This window comes from Hordeum vulgare, chromosome 5H (genome assembly GCF_904849725.1).
Source record: "Hordeum vulgare subsp. vulgare chromosome 5H, MorexV3_pseudomolecules_assembly, whole genome shotgun sequence".
NCBI lineage: Eukaryota > Viridiplantae > Streptophyta > Magnoliopsida > Poales > Poaceae > Hordeum > Hordeum vulgare.
The window spans coordinates 28626838-28641144 of record NC_058522.1 but is presented as its reverse complement, the minus strand read 5'-3'; the positions used below and the strand labels follow the sequence as shown (position 1 = coordinate 28641144).

General features: G+C 47.3%; 1 protein-coding gene across 1 annotated transcript; it reads left to right on the top strand.

Annotated features, from left to right (window-relative positions):
• Window positions 1-9660: 9660 nt before the first annotated feature.
• LOC123395229 (pentatricopeptide repeat-containing protein At4g02750-like) lies at window positions 9661-12309 on the top strand. The gene has a single exon (XM_045090184.1). It carries the CDS (start codon window positions 9711-9713, stop codon window positions 11811-11813), a length of 2103 nt encoding a protein of 700 aa, XP_044946119.1. The 5' UTR covers window positions 9661-9710; the 3' UTR covers window positions 11814-12309.
• The last annotated feature ends 1998 nt before the right edge of the window (window positions 12310-14307 follow it).

Genomic DNA, 14307 nt, shown 5'->3' with positions numbered 1-14307 from the left:
GCTTTTACTTTGCTTTGTTACTTTGTTGCTTTCAGTTCTCACTTGGGAAACAATCTATAAGGGATTGACAACCCCTTCATAGCGTTGGGAGCAAGCTTTTTGTGTTTGTGCAGGCTCTTGTGATACTCCTTCACTGGATCGATACCTTGGTTCTCAAACTGAGGGAAATACTTACCACCGCTACGCTACATCACCCTTTCCGCTTCGAGGGAACACCAACGCAAGGCTCCAAGGCCACGGGGGAAATCCTTTGCATATTTGCCTAGGAAGTCCCTTAAGGCGTAGCCGTAGCAGAAGGATTCCTGGTGCCGTCGACACACCTATTTCTGGCACCATTGGAAGGTCTTTTGTTGCTGTAGCAGAGAACAACTTAGAACAACAAATAAATCTACTTAGTGATAAAGCAAACAAGCACACACGAGAATGTTCACCCCACGCTATCTCTCCCCAGCAACGGAGCGAGAAAAAGGTCTTGATAACCCACAAGTATAAGGGATCAATTGTAGCCTTTCTCGATAAGTAAGAGTGTCGAACCCAACGAGGAGCTAAAGGTAGGACAAATATTCCCTCAAGTTCTATCGACCACCGATACAACTCTACGCACACTTTACGTTCGCTTTACCTAGAACAAGTATGAAACTAGAAGTACTTTGTAGGTGTGATAGAATAGGTTTGCGAGAAAATAAAGAACACGTAAATAAAAACTAGGGGCTGGTTAGATAAAGAAACAATTACGTTAGTTTAGCGAGTGTGGAAAAGTGGTGGTAGGAGTTGCAGAATTGTCCCTAAGCAATTGACTACGTTACTAGACCGATAGCAAGTTTTATGTGGGAGAGGCCACTGCTAGCATGTCATCCCTTACTTGGAATTATATGCACTTATGATTGGAACTTTTAGCAAGCATCCGCAACTACTAACGTTCATTAAGGTAAAACCCAACCATAGCAATAGGATATATTGGTCTCCCTTCAATCCCATATGCATCAATTTTTCAATTTCTATGCTAGGTTGAAGCTTCTGTCACCCTTGCCCTCCAATACATAGTCCTATCAACATACTACTAACCCTATGGTGTGATCCATGCGCGCGCTCATATGATGGGCACCAAAGGACAGCAACATAACCACAAGCAAATTAAACCAATCATAGCAATTCATCAATCACCGATAGGACAACGAAAATCTACTCAGACATCATAGGATGGCAACACATCATTGGATAATAATATGAAGCATAAAGAACCATGTTCAAGTAGAGGGTACAGCGGGTTGCGGGAGAGTGGACCGCTGAATATAGATGGGGGAAGGTGATGCAGGTGTTGGTGAAGATGACGGAGGTGTTGATGTAGATCGCCGTCACACGATGATGTCCCGGGCGACGTACCGGCGCCGCCGGGAGAGAGGGGGAGAGACCCCCCCTTCTTATTCTTCTTCTTCCTTGACCTCCTGCCTAGATGGGAGAAGGGTTTCCCCTCTGGTCCATGGTCTCCATGGCGGCGGAGAGGCGAGAGCCCCTCCGAGATTGGATCTCTCTCTCTCTCTCTCTGTGTGTCCTTCTATTTTTGCGCTCCCAAATTCTAGCCTTTCAGCGTTTCTTAAATTTCCGGAGATCCATAACTCCGATTGGGCTGAAATTTTAACACGATTTTCTTCCGAATATTATCTTTCTTGCGGCGAAATAAGGGCCCCAACTGCTTTAGGTATTGGTCACAAGCCTGCCAGGCGCGACCCCACCCCCAGGTCGCAGCTAGGGGGCTTGTGACCCCCTCGGGCATCGTTTCGCATTGATTCTTCTTCCCAAAAATCATAGATATTCCAAAAAAAAATCCCGGTAGGTTTTTTATTGCGTTTGGACTTCGTTTGGTATGGATAATCCGCGAAACAAAAAACATGCAACAAACAAGAACTGACACTGGGCACTGGATCAATATGTTAGTCCCAAAAATAGTATAAAAAGTTGCCAAAAGTATATGAAAGTTGTAGAATATTGGCATGAAATAATCAAAAATTATAGATACGACAGAGACATATCAGGGTGCACCACAGTACCCAACACGCTTGATAAATTCTGGCTAGGCACACTTTCCTCGGACATGCCCGGCCTCGGAACATCAACACGTTGCGGCCCTACCTAAGCTCAACAGAGAGCCCAACCCGGCGATCTAAATCCTAAGCGCATAGGGGTCATGGGCCCATCACCCTTTGCTCTCCTGCACGATGCAAGGGTGGCCGATGACAGTCCTGGCCCCTCTTATACAAGAACAATGCTTATGCGGGCCACTCGGGCGTGCACCGCTCCATTGCTGACGTCTAAAGAGCTTCAGCTCATACCATGATGTCGAGTACCCATAACTTCTCCCATGCGAAGGTTAGTGCGAAAAGGTCTCCCGACCAGCTCAGATCAAATACCCAAATCCATTAGCATTTTAATTAATCTCGAGGATGTGTGGCAAGGGCCAGAATGCCCGGACACGCTTCGTCACATTGTCGCGGGAATCCACCCGCAACACACCATTCATCAAGTTCCCAATAACAAGGTCAAGTATCTCTACATCATCGTACAACTAAGGAGGTGTGAGTGCTATGACAGATCATGGCTTGTCGATCAGATGATCGAGACTTGATCAAAAAGGAGGGGCAGCTGGACTAAGGGGGGTGGGTCAAAGGAGATCATTGCACCACCTATACTAAGTAATTTAAAGTGTGGTAGAGTAAAGTAGCAGTTCATCAAAAAAGGCTATGCCTCAGAATAGGAGCTGTCTAAAACGGTAGCAAAATCTAATGCAAGCATGAGGGAGAAAGAATAGGCAATATAGGAATGATCAAGGGTGGGTTTGCTTGCCTTATTGCTCTGCGGAAAAGGGCTGGTTGTCAGGAGGGTAGTCGTACCCGGCAACAGTCTCAGTCTCCGGGTCTACCAGAGAGAAGAGAGGGAAGAAATAATAAATATAAAGCACATATGCAACACGACGCATGACATGGCAATATGCAGGGCTAGGCATGCACTAACGCAGTATTATATGTTGTGGACGGATCGGGAAAATATCTAACGATATTTCCCGGTTCTCTCGCTACTACCGGACAAGCTAAAACAATGAAAAAGTTCCATGTTCGCTATGATAGGGATGCGTGACAAACGAACGAACAGCGCACCCGGGTTCGTCTCGTTTTTCTAATCAACTTTCATGCAAAAATTATTTTCATCCGGGTTACGAATTAATTTCTATTAATTTTAAAGTTTTATTTATTATTTAAGAATTAAAGAGATTTAGTTAAGTTCACTAATTAGTTATGACATTAGCATGATGTCATGCTGACATCAGCAGTCAACAATCCCGTTCGCCACGGGGACCTCAGGTCGAACTGTGGCCAGCAGCCCCCGACGAGGCAAGCGCCGATGCAGGGTAAATGCGGTGGTCGGAACGTCAGGCCATGCGTGTGGGCACGGTCGGGGGTGAGGGCAAGGTGCGCGGCAATGATGGTTGTGGTAGGCACCTAGGGAGTGGCGTATGCGGTTGTGGGCATGTGAGCGCACGGTCAGGGCGGCGCGTAGGCACAACACGACGGGGCAGGGCACACGATTGTGTTGGTGTGAGGGGAGAGAGGGGTGCCTGATCGACGGGGCCGACGGGGGCCGACGGCTCGCCGGGGTGGTCGGCGCGAGGGCGGTGTGAGGCAGCCAGAGCTCGTCGGAGGGGGAGGAAGAGGGAGGAGGGGAGGAGCCCGGGGGCTCACCGCGGCTGTAGTGGGAACAACGTCTTGGGGAGGAGGCGAGGAGGCCGGCGGGACAGTCCGGCGGGGAAGGGAGGTGGCCAACGACGAGGTGGTCCGGCGGGGCACCGGATTGGTCGGCATGGGGGAGGAGGGGAGCCAGCCGCCACATGGTGGCTCGGTGGGGGGAGGTGGGAGAAGTGAGGGTGGGTGGAGTAGATTAGGTTAAGGCAGGGGTTTTATACCCGTGGTGGGGGTGGGCCAGTTCGTCTCGGAGGTGGGAGGGGGGCTGCCCTTTAGGTGGCTGAATGGGCCGGCCAAGGGGGAGGTTGGGTTTTCCTTTCTCTTTTTAAAAAAAAAATTCCCTTCTTCTTTTATAAAACTTTTCTGTTTTATTTTTAATATAACAATACCTTTGTAATTTTTGTAACTTGGTTCATTATTCATGTTGTATATTAGGTAATGCCACCAAAAAGTTTGGGGCAACTGAAATAGGTTTGGATATGTCCATAAGTCAAAAGGCCTCCTATTTATTCTTTTGGCTTCTGTTTTAGTTGTTTTAGAGCTTTTAAATACTTACAAAAATGTTGGTTTATATTTTATAAAAGCTTAGGCAATATTTGCAACCTAAGCATGATTTTTAATTTTAAGTTTGCAAAACTTTTATATCCACTTGTTAAAAATGAATTTGAATTGTAAAAGAATTTGGATGAGAGTTTGATTCCAACCGTAATCATAACTGGATTAGCAAAAACATTAGCTTAATCTTGGCCATCGTTGTACCTTAATTACAATGATTACTGTAGCATAATCCAGAGATGTCACATAGGCAGTGATATTTAACGACAGAAATGAGACAATTAAGCATAACAAAATTAGAAATGATATCAAGGTCAAAGATCATGTAGCGTGGAGGTTCTTTAGTGGCATAATACTCTCGCTCTTTGGAAACGTTCTCGCCAGGACCCTCGAACTCAGTCACATCACTCGGAACTACCCACAAGAATAAATAACAACTAGTATCTGGCCTCGCGGTCAGGTTCACTCGGAGGTTGATCGGGTAGCCTACGTCCCATGCTCGGTGTGCCTCTCCGTGCGGATCTAGGTCACAAGACTTGTCGATTTGAGATTCGATTTGAGCTGGAGGTGAGGATTTAGATCAGGAGAAATCCCTAACTGGCCTTATGGCCGCCACGGCAGCGACGCCCGTGGGCGCCGTTTTTTTCTTCATGGAGACGCTAGTCAGATCTGCTTCTACTTCTACCACACCATTTGTTTCCCAGGTGAAAGCCCTAACCGTAGTGAGCGGCGACGACGCCTTTGTGTCATTCCCTCCTTGAAGGTGTCGTCTTGGGAGCCGTGTTGATGGTGAATACCATTGGGTTGGTGTTGGCGGTGATCCGGATCTGGAGGTGGTGCGGCACCGTGTCTACAACGTCGACGGCGACGGGTCTTGGCGGCATGGTGCAACAAAGTCTCAGTGATGGATGCATCTTGATGGGCGAGTGCAATGCGGTGGTGATGTATGGCATCGAGGTGGCATCGACGACACTATGGACTAGAAAGTTGAATGCATTGAGCACTCATGAAGATGGGACGATGGAAGATGGTGGCGATAGATCCAGAGCATGCGCATGCGGTGCGCATTGCCGGTCGGCCAGACCAGGTGAGGCTTTCGGACCGATGTGGAGCAAATGTGTGAGGCCACCGGATTAGATTGTGCGCGTTAATGCGGTTAGTTTATTCATGTTGTGAGAGTGTTGAATAATAATAAAGATGCATGTCTGCATGGACTAATTCAGAGGCCGAGGGTCATCCACCTTTTCGAAAAAATATCCAACACGTACTTAGGTTGGATACGGGGAGGCCCGAACGCATCCGTCACATCGGACCACACAAACCAGACCCACCCCAAATTCCACCAATTTGATCAAGTCCACCAAATCGACTCCTGTCCTCCCACGTGCCTCCTTCGTTTTCCTCGTCTGAGCCATTGCCGTCCTCCACCCTTGCTCCCCCACCCTCACCGCCATCCTCGTCTGTCGCCTTAGATGTCATCGCCGAGTACCCATGTCTGTCACAACAAGCATGGATGGTTCCTCGGTGGAGAAAGTTTTCATACCGTCCGTGGCAATGAGTTGCAAGACGGAGAACGTTGTCCCGGAGGAGCGGTGCGTCCACCAGCATGAGCGGTAAGTGGCAGCGAAGGAATTTGCATCCAAGGAGGTGGTCGATGTCAACGTGAATGTGTCCCTTCACTACATCTGTGCTGTGGTTTTAGGGGAACGTTGCATGGGATACAAAAAAAATTCCTACGCACACGAAGACCTATCATGGTGATGATCATCTACGAGAGGAAGATCGGATCCACATACCCTTGTAGATCGCTAAGCGTGAAGTGTTAAGAAACGCAGCTGATTTAGTGGAATGTCTTCGCGATCCAAATCACCGCCGTCCCATGATCCGTCCCGATCTAGCGCCGAACGGATGGCACCTCCGCGTTCAGTACACGTACAGCTCGACGATGATCTCCGCCTTCTTGATCTAGCAAGAAGGGGCGGAGAGGTAGATGAGTTCTCTGACAGCGCGATGGTGTGCCGGCGATGGTGGTGGAGCTAGTCCAATAGGGCTTCGCCTAAGCACCGCTGAAAACTAGACTAGAGGAGAAACAGATCTAGAGAGAGGGTAGCACGTGGGTGATTGTTGTGTCTCAAAACCCCTCAAAACCTCTAGTATATATAGGAGGAGAGGAGAGGAGGCAGCCTTGGCCCCTCCTCCAAGGAGAGGGGTCGGCCGAACCAAGGAAGAGTCCATCTTCCCTTGTGGGAAGGTGGACTACTTTGTGAGGACTCCTCCTTCCCTTCCTTTTAAAAGTCCTTTACCCTTTTATCTCTTATCCTAGGTGCATGGGCCTTTGAGAAAGGCTTTGGCCAGCCCACCAGGGGTTGGTCCACCTCTTGTCACAGCCCACAAGGCTCTTGGGTCATCACACCCCTCCCGGTGGTCCCCCGGCACCTTCCCGGCACTCGCGCTACACTACCGACGAGCCCGAAACTTTTTCCGTGACCAAAACAGGATTTCTTATATATCAATCTTTACCTCCGGACCACTCCGGAGCTCCTCGTGATGTCCAGGATCTCATCCGGGACTCCGAACAACCTTCGGTCACCAACACCAATAACTCAACTATACTGAAACATCATCGAACCTTAAGTGTGCAGACCCTACGGGTCCGAGAACTATGCAGACATGACCAAGACACTCTCCGGTCAATATCCAATAGCGGGACCTAGACGTCCATATTGGATTCTACATATTCTACGAAGATCTTATCGGTTGAACCTCTATGTCAAGGATTCACACAATCCCGTATACCATTCCCTTTGTCCTTCGGTATGTTACTTGCCCGAGATTCGATCGTCGGTATTGACATCCTATTTCAATCTCATTACCGACAAATCTCTTTACGTGTTCGTAATACAAGATCCCGTGGCTAACTCTTTAGTCACATTGCTTGCAAGGCTTGTTTGTGATGTTGTATTACCGAGTGGGCCCCGAGATACCTCTCAGTCACACGGAGTGACAAATCCTAGTCTTGATCCATGCTAACTCAAGAACACCTTCGAAGATACCTGTAGAGCACCTTTATAGTCACGCAGTAACATTGCGATGTTTGATACACACAAGGTATTCCTCCGGTGTAAGTGAGTTACATGATCTCATGTTCATAGGAATCTATACTTGACATGCAGAAAACAATAGCAACAAAATAATATGATCATATGCTACGTTTATAGTTTGGGTCTTGTCAATCACATTATTCTACTAATGATGTGATCCCGTCATCAAATGACAACACTTGTCTATGGCTATGAAACCTTAACCACCTTTGATCAACGAGCTAGTCAACTAGAGGCTCATTTAGAGACATTGTTTTGTCTATATATCCACACATGCATCTATGTTTCCATTCAATACAACTATAGCATGGATAATAAACGATTATCTTGAAATAGGAAATATAATAATAACTATTTTATTGTTGCCTCTAGGGCATATTTTCAACAACGGTGACAAGGTACCCACCACCCCCTCGTCATCGGTCAACAATGTTCCGCCGATTGAATGGGGAGGAATTCTGGACGACTGTACGCAACACGGGACGCAAGTGATTCATCAAGTTGGTCAAATGTGATCCGGACATTGAATTTCATTTTGGCATGTGTTGACTTGTTGACTTGTGATTTATATTTTATCATTGCACCTTTGAATTATTAAATTGATGATGAATTTGTGCTATATGATCGACATGCATGGATAGGCATGTATTTGAGTGTTTTGATATGAGAAATGTGGTCATGTGGTTCGTGAATGTTTAAGGGAATAAATTTGTCAAGTCTCGTTGTAGATGCTTTTATATCGTTCTATCGCGTAGGGGGTGCACCTCATTGGGTCGGTCCAATTGAGGATGAAGCGCGACCGAACAAAATGCAAAAATACCATAACACATTGATAGGATATGTCGGGACCTCATATGCGAGGCGCATCGTGCCGGGGGGGGGGGGGACCCCGACTGGGTCGGCCAGATGAGAGCGAACTACGACGGAACAAATGCAAAAAATCCAAAAAACTGAAGTACGCGTGGGGGATCGAACCAAGGACCTAACGACGCCCCTAGCCACTGTACTACCTACATCATTGTGTCTAAATAGGCCTCCGGGTCAATATGAACTATAAGCCGTGATATTTTTTGTAACGCGATTTTGTTTGGCTAATCTCAAACATTTTTGGAAAAAAGGGGAATAAAATTGAATACATGAATATTTTTTGAATTTGTAAACAGTTGTTTTTGGAAAGCAGTAGTGGAATAAAAAAACATTTTTGAAATAACTAAACATGAACATTTTTTAATGTTTACTAAACATTTTTTTTTTGAAAATATGAAAACATTATTTTTTTGAATTTCTGAATATTTTTTTACGAATTTTTTAATTCCAGGAAATACTTTGATTTTATTTGAAATTCTATTTTTATAAATTCAAAACCTTGAAAAGAAGCGAACAATTTTTTGATTTATAATTTTTTGGAATTTCTGAACAACTTACGTAATTTATAAAGAAAGTTTTAAAATAGTAGTACTTTTTGAAAATTTGAACAAACCACCTTTTTACTCGAGTCATCTTTTCGTGTTTTAGCTTTTACCCCACATTCTAACCAAACATATATTCATTTATTTTTCTTTATTTTCAACGGTAGTTTCTTCCCCATTCTCATTTTTTGTGCTTATAATTCATAGACGCCAAAGCGGCTGCTACACATAAATACAAGTAAGATAAGATTGGATATCAGTACTTAATGAATCCTACAGGAAACATGAACGCATGGATTTACATACATGTCCATTTGGACGCTTCACATAATTTTGTACATGAATTTGATTTTCCTTAACATAGTACAAACGCAGCTACTCATCAAATTTGAATAAATAGAAGGTGCATGTGAGACAAATAAAGGAAGATGAAAGTATTGTGAGGACTAGCCATTTGCAAGGAATCCTATAGTGAGTATTGTCCTTCCTAACCTAGTCCAAAAAAATAACTATGGATTGGAACTATTTGGTCGCCTATGTAATTCTGTGATCTAATATACATAATTCTAGGATTATCATGCATGTGGTGTCTTTGTTCTTTGAAGATTACATGGAGTAAATCATTTTCTAAGGTAGAAACCTTGGAATTTTGTTGGTTATTCGATTTCTAGGCATAATCTTGATTTTCCTCCTATGACTCTAAGAGTTTAACTTGGGCTGTACAATCGATTTCTTTAAAAGAAAATTTGCACAGGCCTATTAACGTCAGATCGGTTGGGCTTCAATAGTTTACGTTTCTATTCGGCTTGCCGGCCCAGTTTATGTTCCAAGTCTGAAGTCTGAACCCGCTGCTCCCTTCCTCAGTGCAGTCAGTCGCACACCTTCGCCCGCCACCGCTGGCTAGCCACCTCATGGCCGCGGCGAAGGCCACCGGCTTCGCCGCGGCGGCGACCTCCGCAGTGTTCCGTAGCAACCAGGAGCTCACACGACTGGCGCGTTCGGGACAGCTGGCCGAGGCACGCCGCTTGTTCGATGAGATGCCCCACCGCAACACCGTCTCCTACAACGCCATGCTCTCCGCGCTCGCGCGCCACGGCCACCTCGCCGACGCGCGGCGCCTGTTCAACGAGATGCCCCGCCGCAATCTCGTCTCCTGGAACGCTATGATCGCGGCCTGCTCTGACCACGGCCGTGTCGCGGACGCCCGGGAGCTGTTTGACGCAATGCCCGTCCGGGACGACTTCTCCTGGACGCTCATGGTCTCCTGTTATGCACGCGCAGGGGAGCTCAAGCTTGCTAGGGAGACGATCGATCGAATACCTGGGAAGAAGTGCACGGCGTGCTACAATGCCATGATCTCTGGATACGCGAAGAATGGCAGGTTTGATGACGCGGTGACGTTGCTGCGGGAAATGCCATCCCCTGACATAGTTTCTTGGAACTCGGTGCTGGTCGGGTTGACCCGCAATGAGAAAATAGTTCGGGCGGTCCAGTTCTTTGACGAGATGCCGCAAAGGGACATGGTGTCCTGGAACTTGATGCTGGAGGGTTATGTGCGCGCTGGAGATCTCAATGCGGCTGCTGTCTTCTTTGAGAGAGTTCCGTCACCTAATGTCGTTTCTTGGGTCACCTTGCTCAATGGTTATTGCCGGGCAGGGAGGATAGGTGAGGCGAGAGAATTGTTCGACGGAATGCCTGAACGGAATGTGGTGTCTTGGAATGTGATGCTTGGTGGGTATTTGCGGCTTTCGCGCATGGATGAGGCCTATAGATTGTTTGCAGAGATGCCAGATAAGAACTCAATTTCATGGACGACAATGATAAGTGCATTAGTGCGTGCTGGTAAGCTCCAAGAAGCAAAGGATGTGCTGAACAAGATGCCTTTCGACAGTTTTGCAGCAAAGACTGCACTGATGCATGGCTATCTGCAGAGCAAGATGATCGATGACGCACGCCACATCTTTGATGCACTTGAAGTCCGAGATGCTGTGTGCTGGAATACGATGATATCTGGCTATGTCCATTGTGGAATGCTTGACGAGGCCATGGTGTTGTTCCAGCAAATGCCAAACAAGGATATGGTTTCTTGGAACACCATGATTTCTGGCTATGCCCATGATGGTCAAATGCGCAAGGCAGTAAGTATATTCAGGAAGATGAATCAGAGGAATGCAGTATCGTGGAATTCAGTTATCTCCGGGTTTGTTCAGAATGGGCTCTGTTTCGAAGCACTCCAATATTTCGTGCTCATGAGAAGGGACGCAAAGATGGCTGACTGGTCCACATATGCGTGTTGTCTCAGCGCATGCGCGGACTTGGCTGCTTTGCAAGTCGGGAGGCAATTCCACAGTCTACTTGTCAGGAGTGGGTACATCAGTGATTCCTGTGCTGGAAATTCCCTGATTTCTGCATATGCCAAGTGTGGACGGATCTTAGAAGCAAGACAAATATTTGATGAGATGGCAGGTCAGGACATTGTTTCATGGAATGCGCTCATTGATGGCTATGCTTCTAATGGCCGTGGGACCGAGGCGATCTCCGTTTTCCGAGAAATGGAAGCCAATGATGTCCGACCCGACGAGGTCACATTTGTGGGTGTCTTATCAGCCTGTAGTCATGCAGGATTGATTGACGAAGGGCTGGGTTTCTTCAACTCGATGACAAAAGAATACTCATTACAGCCTGTGGCAGAACACTATGCTTGCATGGTGGATCTACTTGGAAGGGCTGGGAGATTGAGTGAAGCCTTTAAACTTATTCAGGGAATGCAGATCCAGCCTAATGCTGGTGTATGGGGTGCATTGCTTGGAGCATGTCGGGTACACAAGAATGACGAGCTCGCGCAGTTTGCAGCCGATAAGTTATTTGAACTGGAACCTCGCAAGACTTCGAACTTTGTTCTGCTGTCTAACATCAGCGCGGAGGCAGGCAAGTGGGATGCAGCTGAAAACATGAGGACCTTGATTAAAGAAAGAGGAGTGCGTAAGCCGCCTGGTTTATCTGGATCGACGTAGAGAATAAGGCCGGCACCGTCTCTTGTCATGAATTGCATAAATGAGTGCGGACGTGCTGAAGCGGATGTTACCCGAGTCAGACTCTTGCCTGCTAAATCCTGGTCGAACGCCAAGATTTGGCATTACAGCGTTAATGCAACGCATGTGCTTGAGGCAGTAATGTAGCACAACTGTGGAGTGAGGACAGTAGGGTTTTGCACAATTTAACTCTGAGCTTGATTCTTCTTCTCTACTGAATTCCCGCCAAAGCTCTGTGTTACTACTCGACGGCCGCGATTACGATGCTTCTGTCGGAGTAGAGAAGTCTTGAGCTCTATACCAGTCTGCTTAGTAGGCAGCAGTTGGTACCCAATTTCACCAGAAATGCAGAATGGGTTGCATGGTTCAGTGCCAGCTGGCGATTCCGGGATATCATCACCGAGTTCACAATTGTAGCCATACAGACTCACACCCGTATTCCATTCTGGCGATGCAGGGTTGACACCGTGTTTAAATCTGTCATCTCCTGCAAAAGCATAGGATGACCGATCGCAACACCCACGAAATAGGCGAAAGGCTTTCGCCTCGCTTTATAGATAAAACAACGATCCACATACAACTATCATACAAATTCAACGACATATAGCAGCCTGGGCAACGGTATACTCTAACCCAAAGAAAATAAAAGAAATAAGAAAAAAACCACCTAGTGAAGGAAGGGCATTGGTCCTAGAGTGAGGCAACCACCTAGTGACGGGAGAGCATTGGTCCTAGAAGGAGGCAAGTCGTCGCGACGTAGCCTGAAGCGCATCCAGCATGCCATCAAGACAATTTCGGTCTCACGGCCTAGAAAGCGGGTGTCAGTGCTTCATAGAAGCATGGAATTTCAAGGAGTCAAACGCCTGCCTCGGGAAGATCCGCTAAATCATCATTTTATTGTGGGTTTTCCAGAGGGTCCACAACATAGCGCCAAAGATCAGCCAAAATAAGCGGTGGCGCCGTCCAGGATGGGTGGCCCTGGTTTGGAGATTCCACGATGTGCTGGGCCTCCCAGTCGAACCCAAGAACCTCGCGTATGAATTCCCACATGGCCCTCACCGCCATGCAAGTGAAAATTATGTGTGTTGCCATCTCCGGGACCGCGCACAAGGGGCACATGCTGTCTCCAGGGCCGTGCCGCTTAAGCACCTTCATCTCCGAAGGTATGTGATCACGGAGCAGCTTCCACACAAAAAAATTAATCTTCAAGGGAAGGGGAGCCTTCCATAAAGGCAAAGCCAAGGGATGATGGGGAGCGGCAGAGGGCCTCATATGCTGAACTAACCAGAAATTCCCTAGATGGGGATGGACGCCAGGCTACCGTGTTTGGATAATCCAGCAGCGCCTGAGGCAAGGCGTCTAGCAGGCGAATCCACTCGACCGTTTCTATCTGGCTGAATGATCGCCTGAACCTAATATCCTATTGCCCTTGGCGAACAATCGTACAAATGAGAAGGGAAGGGTTTGCACATATTGAAAACAGGACATGGAACCCCACTCGAGTGGCTCATCCCTAACCCATGGGTCCAGGCAGAATTGGGTCCCTTCTCCATTGCCTATATTAAAGGAGATTCCTAGGAGGATTTCCTCCTTGATCTTTTGGATAGCGCTCCAGAATTAGGATTTGCCGTGCGGAAGCACACGAGGAACAGTTCACCCCTTAGGTACTTGCCTGAAGGAGTTTTAGCCACAATCCACCGTCGTTTCAAAGGATCCGCCATACCCGCCGTAGCATGAGGACGGTATTTGTAGAACAGGAGGCCGTGATCCCCAACCCGCCATGGTCCTTGGGCAAGTAGATCTCTTCCCACTTGACCATGTGGTACTTCTGGCGACCTTCAGATGCCTTCGAGAAGAACCTGGCGAGCTCCTTATCGAACGATCTATGAACGCTCTTCGGGAGGATATACATCCCCATCATAAACATGGGGAGACTCGCCAGGTTATCACTAAAAAGAACCGTTTTACCCCCCTTGGAGGTAAACAAGCCTCGCCACGGCTCGGCCTGCGAAGCAACCCGAGCAACTAGGGGGTCAAATGCAGTCGCCATGATCTTCGACTTCGCCAAAGGCATCCCGAGATAAGTTGTGAGGAATGCCAATAGCTTGCAATTTAGGTTATCAGCAATCTGGAGTTGGTCCTCTAGTGAGTATCCGAGGATTAAAACCTCGTTTTTTTTTTCAAAATTGATCTCCAAGCCAAACATCGTTTCGAAGCACATGAGGAGGTATTTCATATTAACTATGTCAAGGTTCGACCCCTCAACCATGATCATGGTATCCTTCGCATATTGGAGATGGGTGACCCCTCCTCCAGGAAACAAGTGACCGACCACCCCTGTAAGATGACCGGCCATCCGTGCTTTGTCTAGAATACTGGCCAAGGCATCAACAACAAGTTTGAAGAGAAGGGGCAAAATCAGCCCCTGTTTCACTCCAACCGAGGAGGAGAAATAAGGTCCCACCTTGCCGTTAAT